Genomic DNA, 14,750 nt, shown 5'->3' with positions numbered 1-14,750 from the left:
AGATCATAGTAACCAATTCTAAAGAATGTTGTTTGAAAGAATAATCCTAAGTAATATCTTTTTTGGATTGTTTGTCAGCCTACTGAATTGTATCCTTTATCACGGTATTTCAGGAAAGCAACACAATGGCAAGCAGCAAAACTACCTCTGAAGAGCTGGCAGTAAAGGATGCAGAATGGGGAAAGTTGCCTACAGGTGCGTGTTAAGCAGAGCTCATACAACTACCGGTAGTTCCGTGTTGCTACTCAGGACAAGCTATTGAATGCAGTCTTTCTTTTATCTTCTAAAGGTACACAGCTCAACACAAAGGCTAGTGACCTGGATGATGCCTATGACTTTGATACAGATTACATCTAAGTAAACCAAGGGTTGTTGAGTTCTCCAATGATCTGGAATCAGCATTTGGACTCTACAGGCATGCTGGCAAAAGCAATGCTGATACTATGTGCATATTTTATAGAGCGTTATTTAGAGGCGATTGTGTTGATCATACAGTACTGCTGATCAGTCAGCCTAAACTTAAAAAACTCTGGTAGTGCTTCATCCAGCAGTGAGGCGTGTCATGCCATGAAAGATGCCCAATGGCCAGTGATTCATTAACTGAGTCTCTCAAGAGAAAAGCTGATATTTTCCAAGATTTTAATCATACACAGTGAAAGAAATTCAGTACTGAAATACCTGTGTATTGAATTCTAAAGGAGTAAACCTTGCACAGGTTATCAGAAAAAATGGATAGCAGGACAATCGGGATGAAATACCATTTTCTGTGCTATGAAAAGATCCCTGGAAGATGTTGTATATGTATTTTTGTTTATTGTGCTTAAAGCAGTACATCTTTGTCACACATATTGAAGTGAATAAAATGTACATAGTGGAGTCAGTATTTCAATTGGGACTGACAGTCTGGGGGAAGGAGGAGAATAAATTGGATGTAGCTTGTTGCTCACCAATTACCTCTGCTTGTTGCCAAAACATCTAGCTGATTCACATTTATGCCTTGAAGACCATTTTGGACTTTAAGAATATGTTTGAATAGATTTTAGCCTCAGTGGCAAAGACTATATTATAATACAGAACTTCTATCCTAGAAGAAGCAGATGCAGTTTTCCTTTGCTGTCTCTCCCGCCATCCATCAGTTATTTGGGGAGTAGAACAAATGCGTATAGGGCATGGTGACATAAAGCTATTCCTGCTCCTGAGAACTGATTTCAAGACATCTAAATTTTTTACAGGAAAGCACTTTATTGTTACTGCTTCTTTCTGTGTGCGTGTGAAGTTTTAGCTTGAGGAACTGTGCGAATTGAGCTCTGTCAAATGCTACAAACAGCATTTATCTGTATTACATTTTCACTCAGCATATTTAACTATGTATGCTACCCCAGTTTAGTGCTTTATACAAAACAAATGAAGGCAATACAAACTTACCAATGAGCGAATACAAATTAATATTTCCACATAAGAAATTCATAGCAAGTTTTTGAATAGTTGCTTCCACAGTTTTGAAAACATCCCTTTAGTGTTGATAGGAAACTCTCCAAGAGACCCATGGGGGTGGGATTCCATCGTTGGAAGTAGCTTATGGCTGTGCTAGTGGATTTGCACCTCCCTCAGGGCACTTGCCTCTGCAGAGGGGCTGTTTTGCCAGTGTGTGGCTGCTGGCGGTGTTTGGGGGAATAGGAGATGTTTGTTGGCTTCCTCCCAGTCTTTCGCCCCTTTGCAGCTGTGAGCAATGATTTATGCAGCCCTTTTGGATGGCATAAGCCTATTGTGTGCTATGGGGGCTTTTCAGCGGTGGGGAGGTTGTCACACTTTGTTTGGCGTTGCCAGGAATCCCCTTTGGGAGAGGTACAACAGCCAGCCACCCAAACTTAGAGACTAGATGTTCTCCCAAGAGAAGGTGTTTAGTATAAAGCATATATTCACAGGTTCAGTAAAAAGAGTGGTATCAGCTTTTCAGTATTTTAAGTTGCTGTGCAAGATGTGTGATCATCATCCAGTTGTAGCAGTGGGCCATTCCTGGGAGCAGCTTGTTCTGTCACATGCTTTTTAGCCCTAGAAGGTAATTCAGGAGCAATTCATTCAGTTTTAAAATGTTCGTTTGTAGAGATATGCCTGCTCCATTAGAACAGCAATATTTACAGAAAGCCATTGAAGCATGACATTTCAAGTACATAAGGTTTCTCTATTTGAATACGAAATGGTGGATGTAGTATTGCTGGTCTCACTCATTGGGCCAGTAAATTTCCCAAGAATACAAGTGTATCAGATCCCATTATTTTGTTTCATACATATCCGCATGCCTCCGGACGAGGTTGAACTGATTGGTAGGGTCAGGAATGTACCATTTTTCCCAGACTTCTGCATAGGATGCTGTCCTTCCCCATGGTTTGAAATGTCCATTCCAGTGGAGTAGCTTGGCAGCTTTCACAAACTGTGGCGAGTATCTTTTACCAGCACTAGAACCTTTGGATTAAATGACAATAATAATTAAATAATCTGTTGATAGCAACAACAGCAGTTAACAGGGATTTTTAAAAGTTAAGGGTGAATCTATCTTTTTGACATGCTGATTTTAACCAAACTGGGCAGTTTGATTTTGTTACTACAATTACGCTTCTTCCTCTCTTCAAAGTAGCTGAGTGAATGGACTGTCATGAAAGTTCAAAATACAAGAGCAGTCTTGCTGAATCAGACCAGAAGCATTAAGCTTCAAATGGGCATGATGGAAAAAGTCAATTATTTGCCCCAAGCATTTGGTTGTCATATATTGTATCTGTACACGAATTAAGAAAGAAGCCAAACTTCAGAACACCGTTGGTCTGATAAGACAGAGAATGGACTCATGTGCAGCCGCACTGAACTATACCTAGTTTTCCTTCCATTGCAAGATCTCTGAAGTTCAGCGGTAAAAAGGAATATAATCTCAATCATTCCAGCATCAAATGCTTTTCTCCTGTACTTACCCAGATAGCGTACATTCCACATAGGATCGATGTTTGAATGCCGCTTGTAAAATACGATGAGCAGCGGGGGTGTAGTGATGCTGCCTGCAAGAGTCTTACTGTATATCTCCTCTCTAGACAAAGGTATATAGAAAGTTAACCTAACTGAAGATTTGTTACTTTATTTTAAATTTATACCCCACCTTTCCCCAGCAAAGCCTGGATCAGAGTAGCGAACAACGTCATCAAATAAATATATCAATAAAATCATCTAACAAACTACACATTTCAATTAAAATCTAAGTCATTTAAATGTCTATAATTAAATTGTCCTGGAGATATATGGTTATAGAGAACAAATGGAAGTTACTTCCGCAGCTACTTTGTGACCAAATTCTTGAGAACTAGTGTAATGACTAGGAGACTGAGCTGTGAACAAGTCTTATCTTTGGCACAAACCATAATAGCCTTGGAAAAACCATGCCCATTCAGCCCTAACCCCTCCCTACCCAACAAAGCCGTTGTCTTACACATAAGAATTATTAACAGCATTTGTAAACCCTTTAGCAATTCAAAAATTTTCTACTCCAAAACTTAATGTGTAGGGACAAAAAATAAAACAGGAACAAAGAACCACCACCTAGGAAGCAAGGCTAAAACAGTAATAGAGCATATACAAGGCGGGTTACCCATCAGCATCCCATATCACATTGATCTTAAGCAGGATAATTTAGACAGCTTTGGGCAGTCAAGACCTTTTTGGGTTAAGCAAATATAGAGGTTGGGGGAGCTTATTAATAACAGCAGAGCACCTCTCATTCCTCCACTGTTCATAGACAAGAGGAGCCATCAGTGGGGCAGCATCAGTGGTGAAGAGGGTAAGCAGTGCCATCTCCCCTACTTAAGCCCTGCCCACCAGTAGTGTTACAGCCTCTGCGGAAAAGGCAGGGCTCCAGCCCTCAAAAAAGAGGCAGCAGTAGGCCTGGTAATTTTCTCCAGCAGTTCTTTTCAATTGGTTCCCCACCTCTCTTAGTGAGTTTATGTTGTCTAGCTGAGCAGAGTTTTTTCTGTGTTGAGGGATATTTATTTATTGGCTATATTTTCCAGAGTCCTTCAGGTCTGCCAAGAATACTCCTTTCTTTAAACTGGTCCAATTTTCTAGGTCTATTCATCCACTTGTGCTTTTTCAGCATTAAATGTAGGCCAGAATAGGTGATCAAAGTGCTTCACATACAGTATTTTGTGATGATCCTTTAATGCATTACTTGTTATATTACAAATGGGAGGCTGAGGATAAAAAGGAGCAACTTGCCTAAAGTCACAAAGTAAATCCAGGGCACAGGAGAAATCTGAACCTTCCCAATTCATAGCTAAAATACTTAGCCACTATGCTGTATCAGCTCTTTGTGAAGGTTCTAAGGTACTTTCACGATGGAAAGCATGATGTAGAAAATGGTTTAGAGACAAGGTGGTGATAAAGGAGCAACAACAGAGACACAAGATGAAATTTGATAGCCGTCTAAATACAACCTGAGAGCAGTACTTTCAGATTTCTACAATACAGTAGCCTCAACCCACGTGAAACAAGATGTGAAATTCAAATCTGGGTATACTCACACCACATTAACTGCCATCCATTTCTCCAGTTGCTTGGTGACATTTTGTAGCTTCCATTCTGTTAGATTGGCAACAAAAACACCTGGATTGAAAGAGCACGTACTTGCTTTCATGGACAGTTTCCGAATTGCTTCTTTTTTATAATCAAGAAATCCAATGTAATTATACTGGAAATAAACAGAAATTGAATCTCCGTCTCAGTTACATGTGTCTCCTCTCACTGCAGACAGCCAAAACGTTTCAGTTTTGTCATTAAGGGGAAAAAATCCATACTTTTAGGCCTACTGTCGCCCAAAACAGTCTGATGGTTTGTGTTAAAAATTACTTGGCATACATCTCCAGTATACAAATGTAATTAACTTTAACTCTCACCCTTTATAAGAGCCCTGTAGTACAGGGTAGTAAGCTGCCGTACTATAGTCAAAGCTCTGAGATTGATCCCACCAGAAGTCAGTTTCAGGTAACCAGCTCAAGGTCGACTCAGCCTCCCATCTTTCCAAGGTCAGTAAAATGAGTATCCATTGTCTAGTAAATGTTATAATGTGACATCACCCCAGGGGTCATTAATGCCTGGTATCTGCACAGGAGATTATGTTTACCTATTTTTTAAAAAAATTGACTCTTTACCATTAACTAGGGTGGATAAAAATCATTTTTAAAATTTCAATCAGATTTTTAGATTTAAATCAGATTTAATGAAATAAGGATTCGTTTTTAATTATGTAGGATGAGGCTATACATTCCTGCAATGTTTAAATGTGTTGCTAAATGAATTGCATTAATCCAATCACAATGTTATGCTCTTCTAACGGTTTATCTAAGATTAGTTTGGGCAATTTTTCTGTCTCAAAGATATTATCACAGTTGTTTGATTTTGAAGTTCTTAAAACTGCAGAGATAACCTCTTCGCAGTAAAAACATTATAAAAACATACAGAATTGTTCCTTTGCAAATCTACATACACAGAATCAATGCCCATTAAGTGCTAAGTTTCAAGAAGTTCAATAAATAGAAGATTGTTTGGAGTAGATTAGATCTGCACAAGATCTGCTAAGCATGAGGAGGGAGGGCCTAGCAGTAAAAATAAAAATGAAACCTTTTGAGCAGAATACTGTATAGATCTTGGGATCTTTGTGTGAATAGCCTGAAGTTTATCATATTATTTGCTCCTCGTAAGAGAAAACCTGTAATAGCAGCAGGCCGTAAAAGAGACCCAGTTTGTGAATATTTTAATGACGTTTCTCCTATGTGTAAGGCAGGCATGCATTCAAAATGGAAACAGTGCAATAAAGATATGAAAAGTGATGTTAAGAAGGATTTAAATGTAGTCTTATGGACTAGTGATTTGAATCATGTTCACCCTGCCATTAACAACTCTGTTTATGCAATATGTGAAAAAACAAGCCAAGAAACACCACTGTAAAACTGTTAAGTAACAAATAAAACCACAAAAGTAGAGACAACTTGTAAGACACTGGACCTGTATCTTTCATAATTTTGCCATGCACACCTGGTTTCCTGCTCCACGGACTGCAAACTTGTTTGTGGTAGAGTCACAATCATCTGAAAATGCAGCTGCATGACCAGGTTGCAGTTTAGTGTTATAAAGTTCAAGGATATCACCTGAAAATAAATCATCAATAAAAACTGGTAGCAAAACCAAACCAGACTCTCCACATATAGTTAAATATTCAGCAAATATTTCTGGATATATGCTTTCCAGTGCACACATGTTCAGCACAAATTTGATCCCATTCAAAGCAATATTACTAAGTTAAGAACATATACCAGGTTCGAAGTACTTCCATGGACACAAGGCCTCCCTAAACTTACAATTCCCAAGTAAGACTTTTCCTTGCCACATGACAAAACTTTTCAAAGCAGTTCCAGATACAGCATGGGAATTTGCTGTTCTAAAAACAACAACCAAAACCCGAGTAGCTACCACAAATTCTAAATACATCTAAAGTGGCAATTTATATGCCAATCAATTTTGCCTCTGATAATTTCATCTCAAATGGGACTGCATTCTTATGTAAATGCTATACTAAACATCAGTACTCGGTGGTTAAAATGTCAAACTGGGACCAAATTCATATCTTGACGCAGCTGTGAAAGATCATGGCTTCACCACATGCCCCTTTTTCAGATGAATACACTTAACTGGATTGTCTGGAGGATAAAATGAAGGAGGAACTAACCGTTAGATCCTTACAATAAAAATGAGACATGTATTAGAGTACATTCTGTGCCATACCATTAGGAAAGATTATTATCAATTTATTTTCAAAGCCTTTCTCAAAACCTAAGCATCTCATAGAGAATCCCCAGCTTCATTTTATATATTGGTAGTAGATTTGCTGCAATTACACACTATTTTGATGGTACCAATATCAGGAGAGTAGTCATAATTACAGGAGGGTTCATACCTTTGTGAGGGTGTTTGTGTAAGAGTTGGTTTTTTAAGACAAGATCCCTGATTAAATTGTTTAAAGAAAGGTAATTCTTTCGACCTAACTTGTTACATGTAAGAAGAAAGGTCACCATACCTTGTACAATCACATCATCATCCAAATAGATAGCCTTTTCTGCATTAGGGACCCAATTAGGCAGATAGAATCTTGCAAAGGTTAGCTAGAGGAAAATATAAGAAATGTTCCTTCAGCAAACATGTTGTGAACTATGCTTGCCAAAGCACAGAAGTTCAGTAGGAAGATATTCCCATTCAATTCAATGCTGCTACAATTAAAAACAGGCCAGGATCAAACTAATTCCATAATCCAGCATGAGAATAGGCTGTTTGTAGGAAAACAGAAAGCCTCTCACTAGTTAGCAGTGTCTGGTTTGTTAAGCATTAGTCTCCCATTGATAGTTTCTACTATCCTAAGGTTAAATATTAAAACTGAATTATTTCGAACATTCTAATGTTCCTGTCAGGTTATCCCATATTAACAGAGGAATCGTGTTTCATCAAGAGCTCTGGTCACATCAGTAATTGCAGATTAGATTCCTTCCCCCCACCCTCCAAAAATACTTCATCTCTGTATTCACACGTGAATTATCAGCAATTATCCAGCATGTCATACTTTTTGGGGGGTTTTAGATTAACATTACTGAATTAGTTCTTACAGGTTTTATGGAGTTGAGCATTTCTGAGTCGATCCTCACTTTCCCATCCAACAAATGGGGGTCAAAATCCAAAATCTGGTATTTTACATTTTTCAGACTCGTTTTACTAAGCCATGATCTGCACAAGGAAGACAGCAACAGAACATCACATGCCGTTTTAAAAACTAATTGGAATAATTTTCTTCTTCAACTTGTACTGGACATCTAGTGAAATTAATGTCAGTCTTTGATGTGCATTCATTTCATTTCATTATTCGATTTATACCCCACCCTCCCCCGTAGGGCTCAGGACGGCGAACAATAGTAATATAAACAACAAACATCATGGATCATAGTCAATCAACAAAGCATCAATAGGCATAACATTACAAAATAGTAAAAACATCAATAAACATAAGCAATATAAGCAGCAAATAACAATAATCCTAACATTTCACATGGGAAAAATATCATAAACATAACATCACCATTAGTCCCAGCCTGCCCTACGTGATGCTCATTCACCTCTCAACCCCCCCATCCCAAAATGCAAATACCTTATAAGATAGTTCAGAGGATAAATAAAAATAAGAAACTGGATTCAGACTAAATTGGCAATTTTCTCCATTTCCCCCATCCGGCTTCAGACTTCTACATGCTGTTCACTCTGTTACTGGAAAATTTAGTCTGGATCCAAACCCAGAATTGATATCCAAAGAACTACCAATAGAAGGCATGTGGATTTCTGCACTGTCCCCTCTCTCATTCCCTTTCAGCTCCAGAGCTGATGTGAGAAAGGGGAAGAAACTGAGGTTTTGCTTTCAGCCATTGGGTACAAGCTGAGGACATTAACAAAAGCAGATGTACAAGCAAATAAGCTGGCTAAATGTAACAGGATTACATTACAAATCACATCAAAAACCTTCCAATTGCCTTTTGTTGCTTCTGATTTGATTTCACAATTAAGTAATAGAAATGGGACCCATTATGGACTGATCTGATTACAAATGGGTCAGATCTGATTACAAATAACCACTTTGTTAAAGACATAAGACCAAAAGCTGGAGTCCATATTTCTAGAAACCAAAGTACTGTTCAAGTACTTTAAGGTAAATCTTTAAAAATATTACTACTTATTTAACTATCAGAAAAGCTACTAGAAACACACATCACTAGCTTATGCCTGTTTTCCAGCAAAATTATACTTTCTTCAAATTCAACATAAAGCAAAGACTCAATTCAAGATCTACCAACAAAAGAGGGGTTTTTTTTACATAAGCATGTGGTTTTGAAATATTACTCAGGTTCCACCTGTGTAGCAGTATTTCAGAAGGTTACTCTGAATTTCTCTTTCTTTGAAAACCCTAAGGAATCACTGCAAGTCAGCTGTAACTTGAAGGCCCTTTCCATCACCATTGTGTCTCTCAGCTATATCCTTTTCAATAAGAAAAGTAAAATATCAATTAAAACTGAGAGGTGAGAAAGAGTTGATGTCTCTTATTTTATCATTCTTTCAAACAGGGTGGGGCAGTATACGTGGGAAGTATTTCATTTTAATTTTCAAAAGAATTCTGTAGGAAAAATTATGGTTGAAACAGAGTAACAGATCCATGGCCACTGAGCAAGCTTCCTGGTTGGACCAATATTTGAATCAAGGTCTTCCCAATCAAACACTGTCACATGCTATGATTCAGTAAGATAGAGATAAATTTTTAGCAAGTCCTGCACCAACCTAACAGAAATTAATAAGGTCCAGACAGGAGGAGCCCTTCACTTTTAGTGCCTTCAAAAACAGATTCCTTAACATGCTGCAATCAGGAGCTGCTGCATAGAAATTATCACGGTTAATAACTCCTCCTTCATCTTGGCTGTATTTTTATACCAAATATTATAAACAGTCTTGGGAAGAGAAGAGTTTTGTGGGGGGGGGTTTACTATAGAGAGGAAATTGTTTGTACAACACATATAATTACTTATTGATGAGATTGCAGGATTGAGAGATAGGAGAAAGGATGTTGTTTTCCTAAATTATACTTTACTGAACCTGGAAATACTCTTAACTTGCTTAAAGTAGCTAAGGCTCATTCCGCACACGCAGAATAATGCACTTTCAAGCTGCTTTCAGGGCTCTTTGAAGCTGTGCGGAATGGCAAAAACAGTTGTGAAAGCAGCTTGAAGGTGCATTATTTTGCGTGTGCGGAATGAGCCTAAGTTTAGCAACATTTTGAGTGTACTCTTTACCTCAAATGGTCCACTGTATCATTCAGAGTGACAATATGGAATGCCACGTTGGACTTGGTGTTTTGGTGAATGCTGTTTACAGCTGCAATTACACCCCCAAGCCTGTCATCAGAGGCTGTAATGACCACAGGTATTTCTTTGTCATTATTGTCATCTGCCAATCTTTGAGGAGCCTCAGGAATAAAATCTATTGGCTGAAGTCCCAAAGGACTTGAATCTGCAGGCACAGAATGGAATGTAACAGTTATACATAAAACATTGCAGCCAGTCAACATTAAACATTTTGAAGCCATGTTGATTTCAACAAGAAAGTTGAGCATATGTTCAACTTTCTACCATTTAAATTGGTAACATTTTCAGTGGAATAATTAGAATCAAACTTCATGTTAAAAAACATCTGCAAATGCTGTAGTATTTCTTGTAAAGCAGCTAAGATGTAAACTCATGGCTCAGCAAAGCCATGAAGCCATCTTCAAAAAGGACTGTTCCATGGCCAGCAATGCCTGGTGCCATGTCATTTAATGAGGAGTAGTAGTAGTAGTTTGGATTTATATCCCCCCTTGGAGACCCAACGTGGCTGACAATCTCCTTTCCCTTCCCCCCACGCCCACAACAAACACCCTGTGAGGTGGGTGGGGCTGAGAGAGCTCCGAAGAACTGTGACTAGCCCAAGGTCACCCAGCTAGTATGTGCTGGAGTGCAGAAGCTAATCTGGTTCACAGGATAAGCCTCCACAGCTAATGCGGCAGAGCAGAGAATCAAACCTGGTTCTCCAGATTAGAGTGCACCTGCTCTTAACCACTACACTACAGCAGGAAACAATCACTAGGACCCATTGCTACAGAAATAAAGTATTTTCAGCCATGGACATGAACAAAAACATCCTTATGCCACATCAAACCATCAGCCTGCCTAGCACAACAGCCTCTGACTGGAGTTTCTCTCCAAGGTCTTATGCAAACACACGTCTTCCCAACACCTGCTATTTGAGATTCCCTTCAACTGCAAGTGCTCAAGACCGAACGTTGGACCTTCTTAATGCAAAGCAAATACTCTACCATTTGAGTCACAAGCCTTCCTTTTAAAGGTTTTTCTACCTCCTCTGGCAAGAAGGCCTACTGGGTATATAAACTAGCACATACAGTGACAGAATTCAGATGGCCCTCTTACTGTTTTTACCAATCAAGCAAAAATGTCTGGGTAGAACACATCTGATACTGGAAGAGAAACCAGTCAGGTGTAAAAAAAGTTTAATATAATGGCACGTCATCAAATAGCCAATGTTTCTGAAATGTATATATAAAACAAAAGGTAACTGTACCTGACCATTCTGTTTTCAAGAGGTCACTGAGACCTAGTATGTTGTGATGCAGAACTAATAGAAATATAACAAGAGCAAGTACCAGGATGAAAATGTTTACTGAAATGGAAGAAAAATAAAGTCAGAATAACAACAATCTGGCAACTTTTGCATATTTTAACAAAACGTTTTACTATTTGGTAAAAAAAAGAGAACCTTTTCTGAGTGTCATTTTGTCCTTATGATGAGAAGTGGAGCCTCTTTAAAAATCTACAAAAAGGAAGCAAAGAACCACTTTACAAACATGCAAAATATGTAAACCATTACACATTCAAATATGTAAACCATTACACATTCACATTCAAATATTAAACAGCTTTATCACATGTCATCAAATAATGTTTAAGTAAAAATTCACTTAGGATATTACCATGTGCACAAACAATTCTGTGTATTTATGAAAGCAATAATACCCCCACACAAACACACACACACACACACACACACACACTGGTAGAAAAATCAGGCCTGCAGGTTCAAAACAATCCAGCATTAAAAGAGAAAAAAATTACTTTCCTTCAGAAATACACTCATGGATGAAGCACAGAAAGTCTGCCTAAAAAAGACAGCATGACATTTTTTACAACAAAAAAATAAGCTCCTCACTTCCTCAGGGACAGTGTTCCTCGATAGTTTAGTTGCCACTAAGAAAAAACAGGCCTGCTCTGTGGCCAGATGACTCAAAGAAGGAGAGTTCCAGTAGAAGGAGGCTATATGGGGATTTGAGGTGATAAACAGATCCATAAGCTGGTTGCAGATAGTATAAGACCATCACCTTGAACTGAAGTTGGAAACATACTAGTCACCTATGTAGCTGTTCTAAGGCGGCAGTAACACTATGCTACTATTTCAGTGCTCCAGCAACAGGTTGCACCAACTGAAACTTATGGATTGTCTTCATGCACATTGCTTTAATTTTGCCTCTAAGTCACATTAGAATGGATTAATTTAACATTATCTGCACAACTCAGGAAGGATAACAGTGTCTGCACCAAATGCAATTGTTAAGAGGGATTTATCATCACTGAATTCACCTGATCTAAAACAAATGCTGGCTCCAACAATACCCAAGGTAGTCAAGCTTCACTTCAAGGTCACCCACTGTGGGCAGGGAAATCTCTTCCAGAGTTTCCACTTTACCAGCCATCATAAATGCCATGTTGCCCACAGCTACCAGGCACTGGCCCAGCACAGAAACAGCTATCTCTAGTATCTTTTTCAAAGAAACAGAGCCAAGCATCACAAGCATACTGATGATGCCAAGCTCCCAAGATCCAGACAATCTCAAAGGTCTCATGTATAAATTAAACAGGATAGGTGTAAAGACTTGACCCTGTGAAATCTACATGCCAAACCCTGAACCCCTGTGAGATTCAAGTCATCTTTGCCTCAGCATTACTTGATGCTAAACATATTATCAGTAGAACAGCATTTACCCATGCTATTTTTCACACACGCAGCATCTCATTTAAATTGATTCCCAGCCAGTGCATCTGCAATGTTAGCACACAACAGGATTGTAGCATAGACAGGTATTGTGCTGACATGTTAACATTAGAATTTTAGCTACTCTAAATACACTGTTGTTCACTTTAGGCCCATTGAAACACTGGGCACATTCATTACTTTCACTATGCAGGCTATTAATGCTACATTCTACAATCTGCTACTTTGCATGTGCATTTCGCATCACCTGCATTAGAGTGACCTTTTCCACCTTATTAACTATGCAAATCAGGGAGATTTGAACTCATGAAGATGCAGGATAAGATAGTTGGCTGCAGTCTTCTCAGTGTGTTGCTAGTATGCTATTTCATAGTTCCAATTCTCAATGACAAACAGCATTTTGGAAGACTATGAACAGTAGAACTACAAAAATGAACATTAGAACTATAAAAATGTACAGCAAAAGAAACACTCCACATTTAGGATTAAGTTAAATATACGTATGGTTAATAAATTAGCCTCGTTTGCCATAACTTACATTCAGCTTCACTAATTTTAGTGAGATTTCTTAGAGCACATTAGCTGCTTGCAACCAAATCACCAATTTCATTCACATATTTCTCAGCAAAATATAAGTGATGAGACAAACTGTGTCTCAATTACATAGCCCTCTATACTCAGTTTACATATCCAATAAGTCTTGACTGCTCACATTTTAATATAACTTCAAATTGGTAGATTCCGCATGGGCCCATACGGAATCTGGCATTCTGTCAGTTACCACCCAACCATCACAAGAAGAGCAATTCAGTTTTACAGCAGTTATTTAAATACTTTATAATACTCTGCAGATTATTAAATTGATTTCTGCTTTATCACATCCTAGTCTGAAACAGGAACAATATTTGATTTTGTTTGAATTAAACCAAAACTTTTCCTCTACCTAAATTTTTGTCTAAATCCTTCCACTCTCACAGTACAAAACACAGTCACATTATGTCCATCGCCTTATGTAAGCTGCCTTGGGGATCCTTCTCAGCAATAAACCAACTGTATGCAAACTTACAACCTCTGAATGGGATGCAAAATTGGAAGCCCACATCCTCCAAAAGGGACTCGTTTGGCAAAGGCGAGCCCGCTGACTGGATGGGCTCCATAAATTAAAAGGCAGAGAACTAGCAATACTAAACCATGGAGTACGAAAATTCACGCACATGGAAGTCCTTGCAGCAAGCAGGGGAAACGAAGGCCGAAGAACTCTTTCTATTTCTCGTAGTCTTGCTTGTTTGCCCAGAAAACGGAGCCCTTTCTATCCCTTCCTCCTTGCCTTCATGCAGACCAGCAGCCACCAACGAAATGCCAACTCAACAGCAGCAAGTTGTCAGCTGCGGGAGTTCAATAGGCTGCCTAATGCAGCGCCTGACCAGAAAACAACCGCGCCTGTAAAGCAAGTCTGATTGCGAGATAGGGTGGAAAGCGCGTACCCACGGCCGCTTACAAACGCTGCGAGAAGGCGGACCAAATAATAACTCGGGCTGGCACTGAGTTAGACCCCTCGATGCTAGTGAGGGCCCAGAGGGTCCTTGGGAGTCTTGCGTGCCCGTTGCCATGGAGACGTAGCGCCGCGCTCTGGTAAATTTAGACGGGCCTGAAGAGCGACGAAGGATGAGGCGGCGCAAGGAAACGGCGGTTCCGGCGAGGGCGGCAGGCCCCGCCTTGCGCATCCGATCGGCCTCTAAAGATCCGGAAGCGCCCGCTGGTACTTCCGCTGCCGATTTTTTTGTCGATTTTTCTGCAAAGGACACCAGTTCTCGGTGAGACCCTTTTCCGGTTCCGCGGTGCGAGACCCCGTCAGACTCGGCCTCCGATTTGGGCCTTGAGACCAACCAAACCCGAGAGCTGCCGCCTCCTCCTCCTCGTGGCTCTGCCAACCGGAACAGCGATCCGTGTGTTCGAGACTTGGCTGCGGGACGGGGCAAAATGTTCCAAATATTCCGATCCTTCCCTACGCAGATGGTGAGCGGGTTGTGGGTGGG

General features: G+C 39.5%; 2 protein-coding genes across 3 annotated transcripts in view; one reads left to right on the top strand and one right to left on the bottom strand.

The window, feature by feature from the left end:
* GNL3 (G protein nucleolar 3) overlaps nt 1–876 on the top strand; it is an 18,777-nt gene extending 17,901 nt beyond the window's left edge. Inside the window, exons 14-15 of the mRNA XM_048487952.1 lie at nt 114–195; nt 290–876. Coding sequence (XP_048343909.1) covers nt 114–195; nt 290–357 — 150 coding nt within the window. The 3' untranslated portion in view covers nt 358–876. The remainder of the gene's footprint in view (nt 1–113; nt 196–289) is intronic.
* Nucleotides 797–14,750, bottom strand: GLT8D1 (glycosyltransferase 8 domain containing 1). Of its 2 annotated transcripts, none has more exons than XM_048487955.1 (10): nt 14,199–14,750; nt 11,425–11,478; nt 11,230–11,328; nt 9,909–10,125; nt 7,689–7,806; nt 7,109–7,193; nt 6,070–6,182; nt 4,560–4,726; nt 2,964–3,076; nt 797–2,463 (listed from the first exon to the last, which is right to left on the bottom strand). In XM_048487955.1, the coding sequence occupies exons 2-10, from the start codon at nt 11,438–11,440 to the stop codon at nt 2,273–2,275; spliced, it is 1,119 nt and encodes a 372-aa protein (XP_048343912.1). In that variant the 5' UTR covers nt 11,441–11,478; nt 14,199–14,750; the 3' UTR covers nt 797–2,272. The 2 variants fall into 2 exon arrangements, with proteins under 2 accessions (XP_048343912.1, XP_048343911.1); XM_048487954.1 differs by lacking the exon at nt 14,199–14,750 and adding an exon at nt 13,929–14,191.

The sequence above is a fragment of the Sphaerodactylus townsendi genome, linkage group LG03 (assembly GCF_021028975.2).
Source record: "Sphaerodactylus townsendi isolate TG3544 linkage group LG03, MPM_Stown_v2.3, whole genome shotgun sequence".
NCBI classification, from domain to species: domain Eukaryota; kingdom Metazoa; phylum Chordata; class Lepidosauria; order Squamata; family Sphaerodactylidae; genus Sphaerodactylus; species Sphaerodactylus townsendi.
The sequence above is the reverse complement of the archived record's forward strand: the minus strand, read 5'-3'. Positions and strand labels throughout refer to the sequence as shown.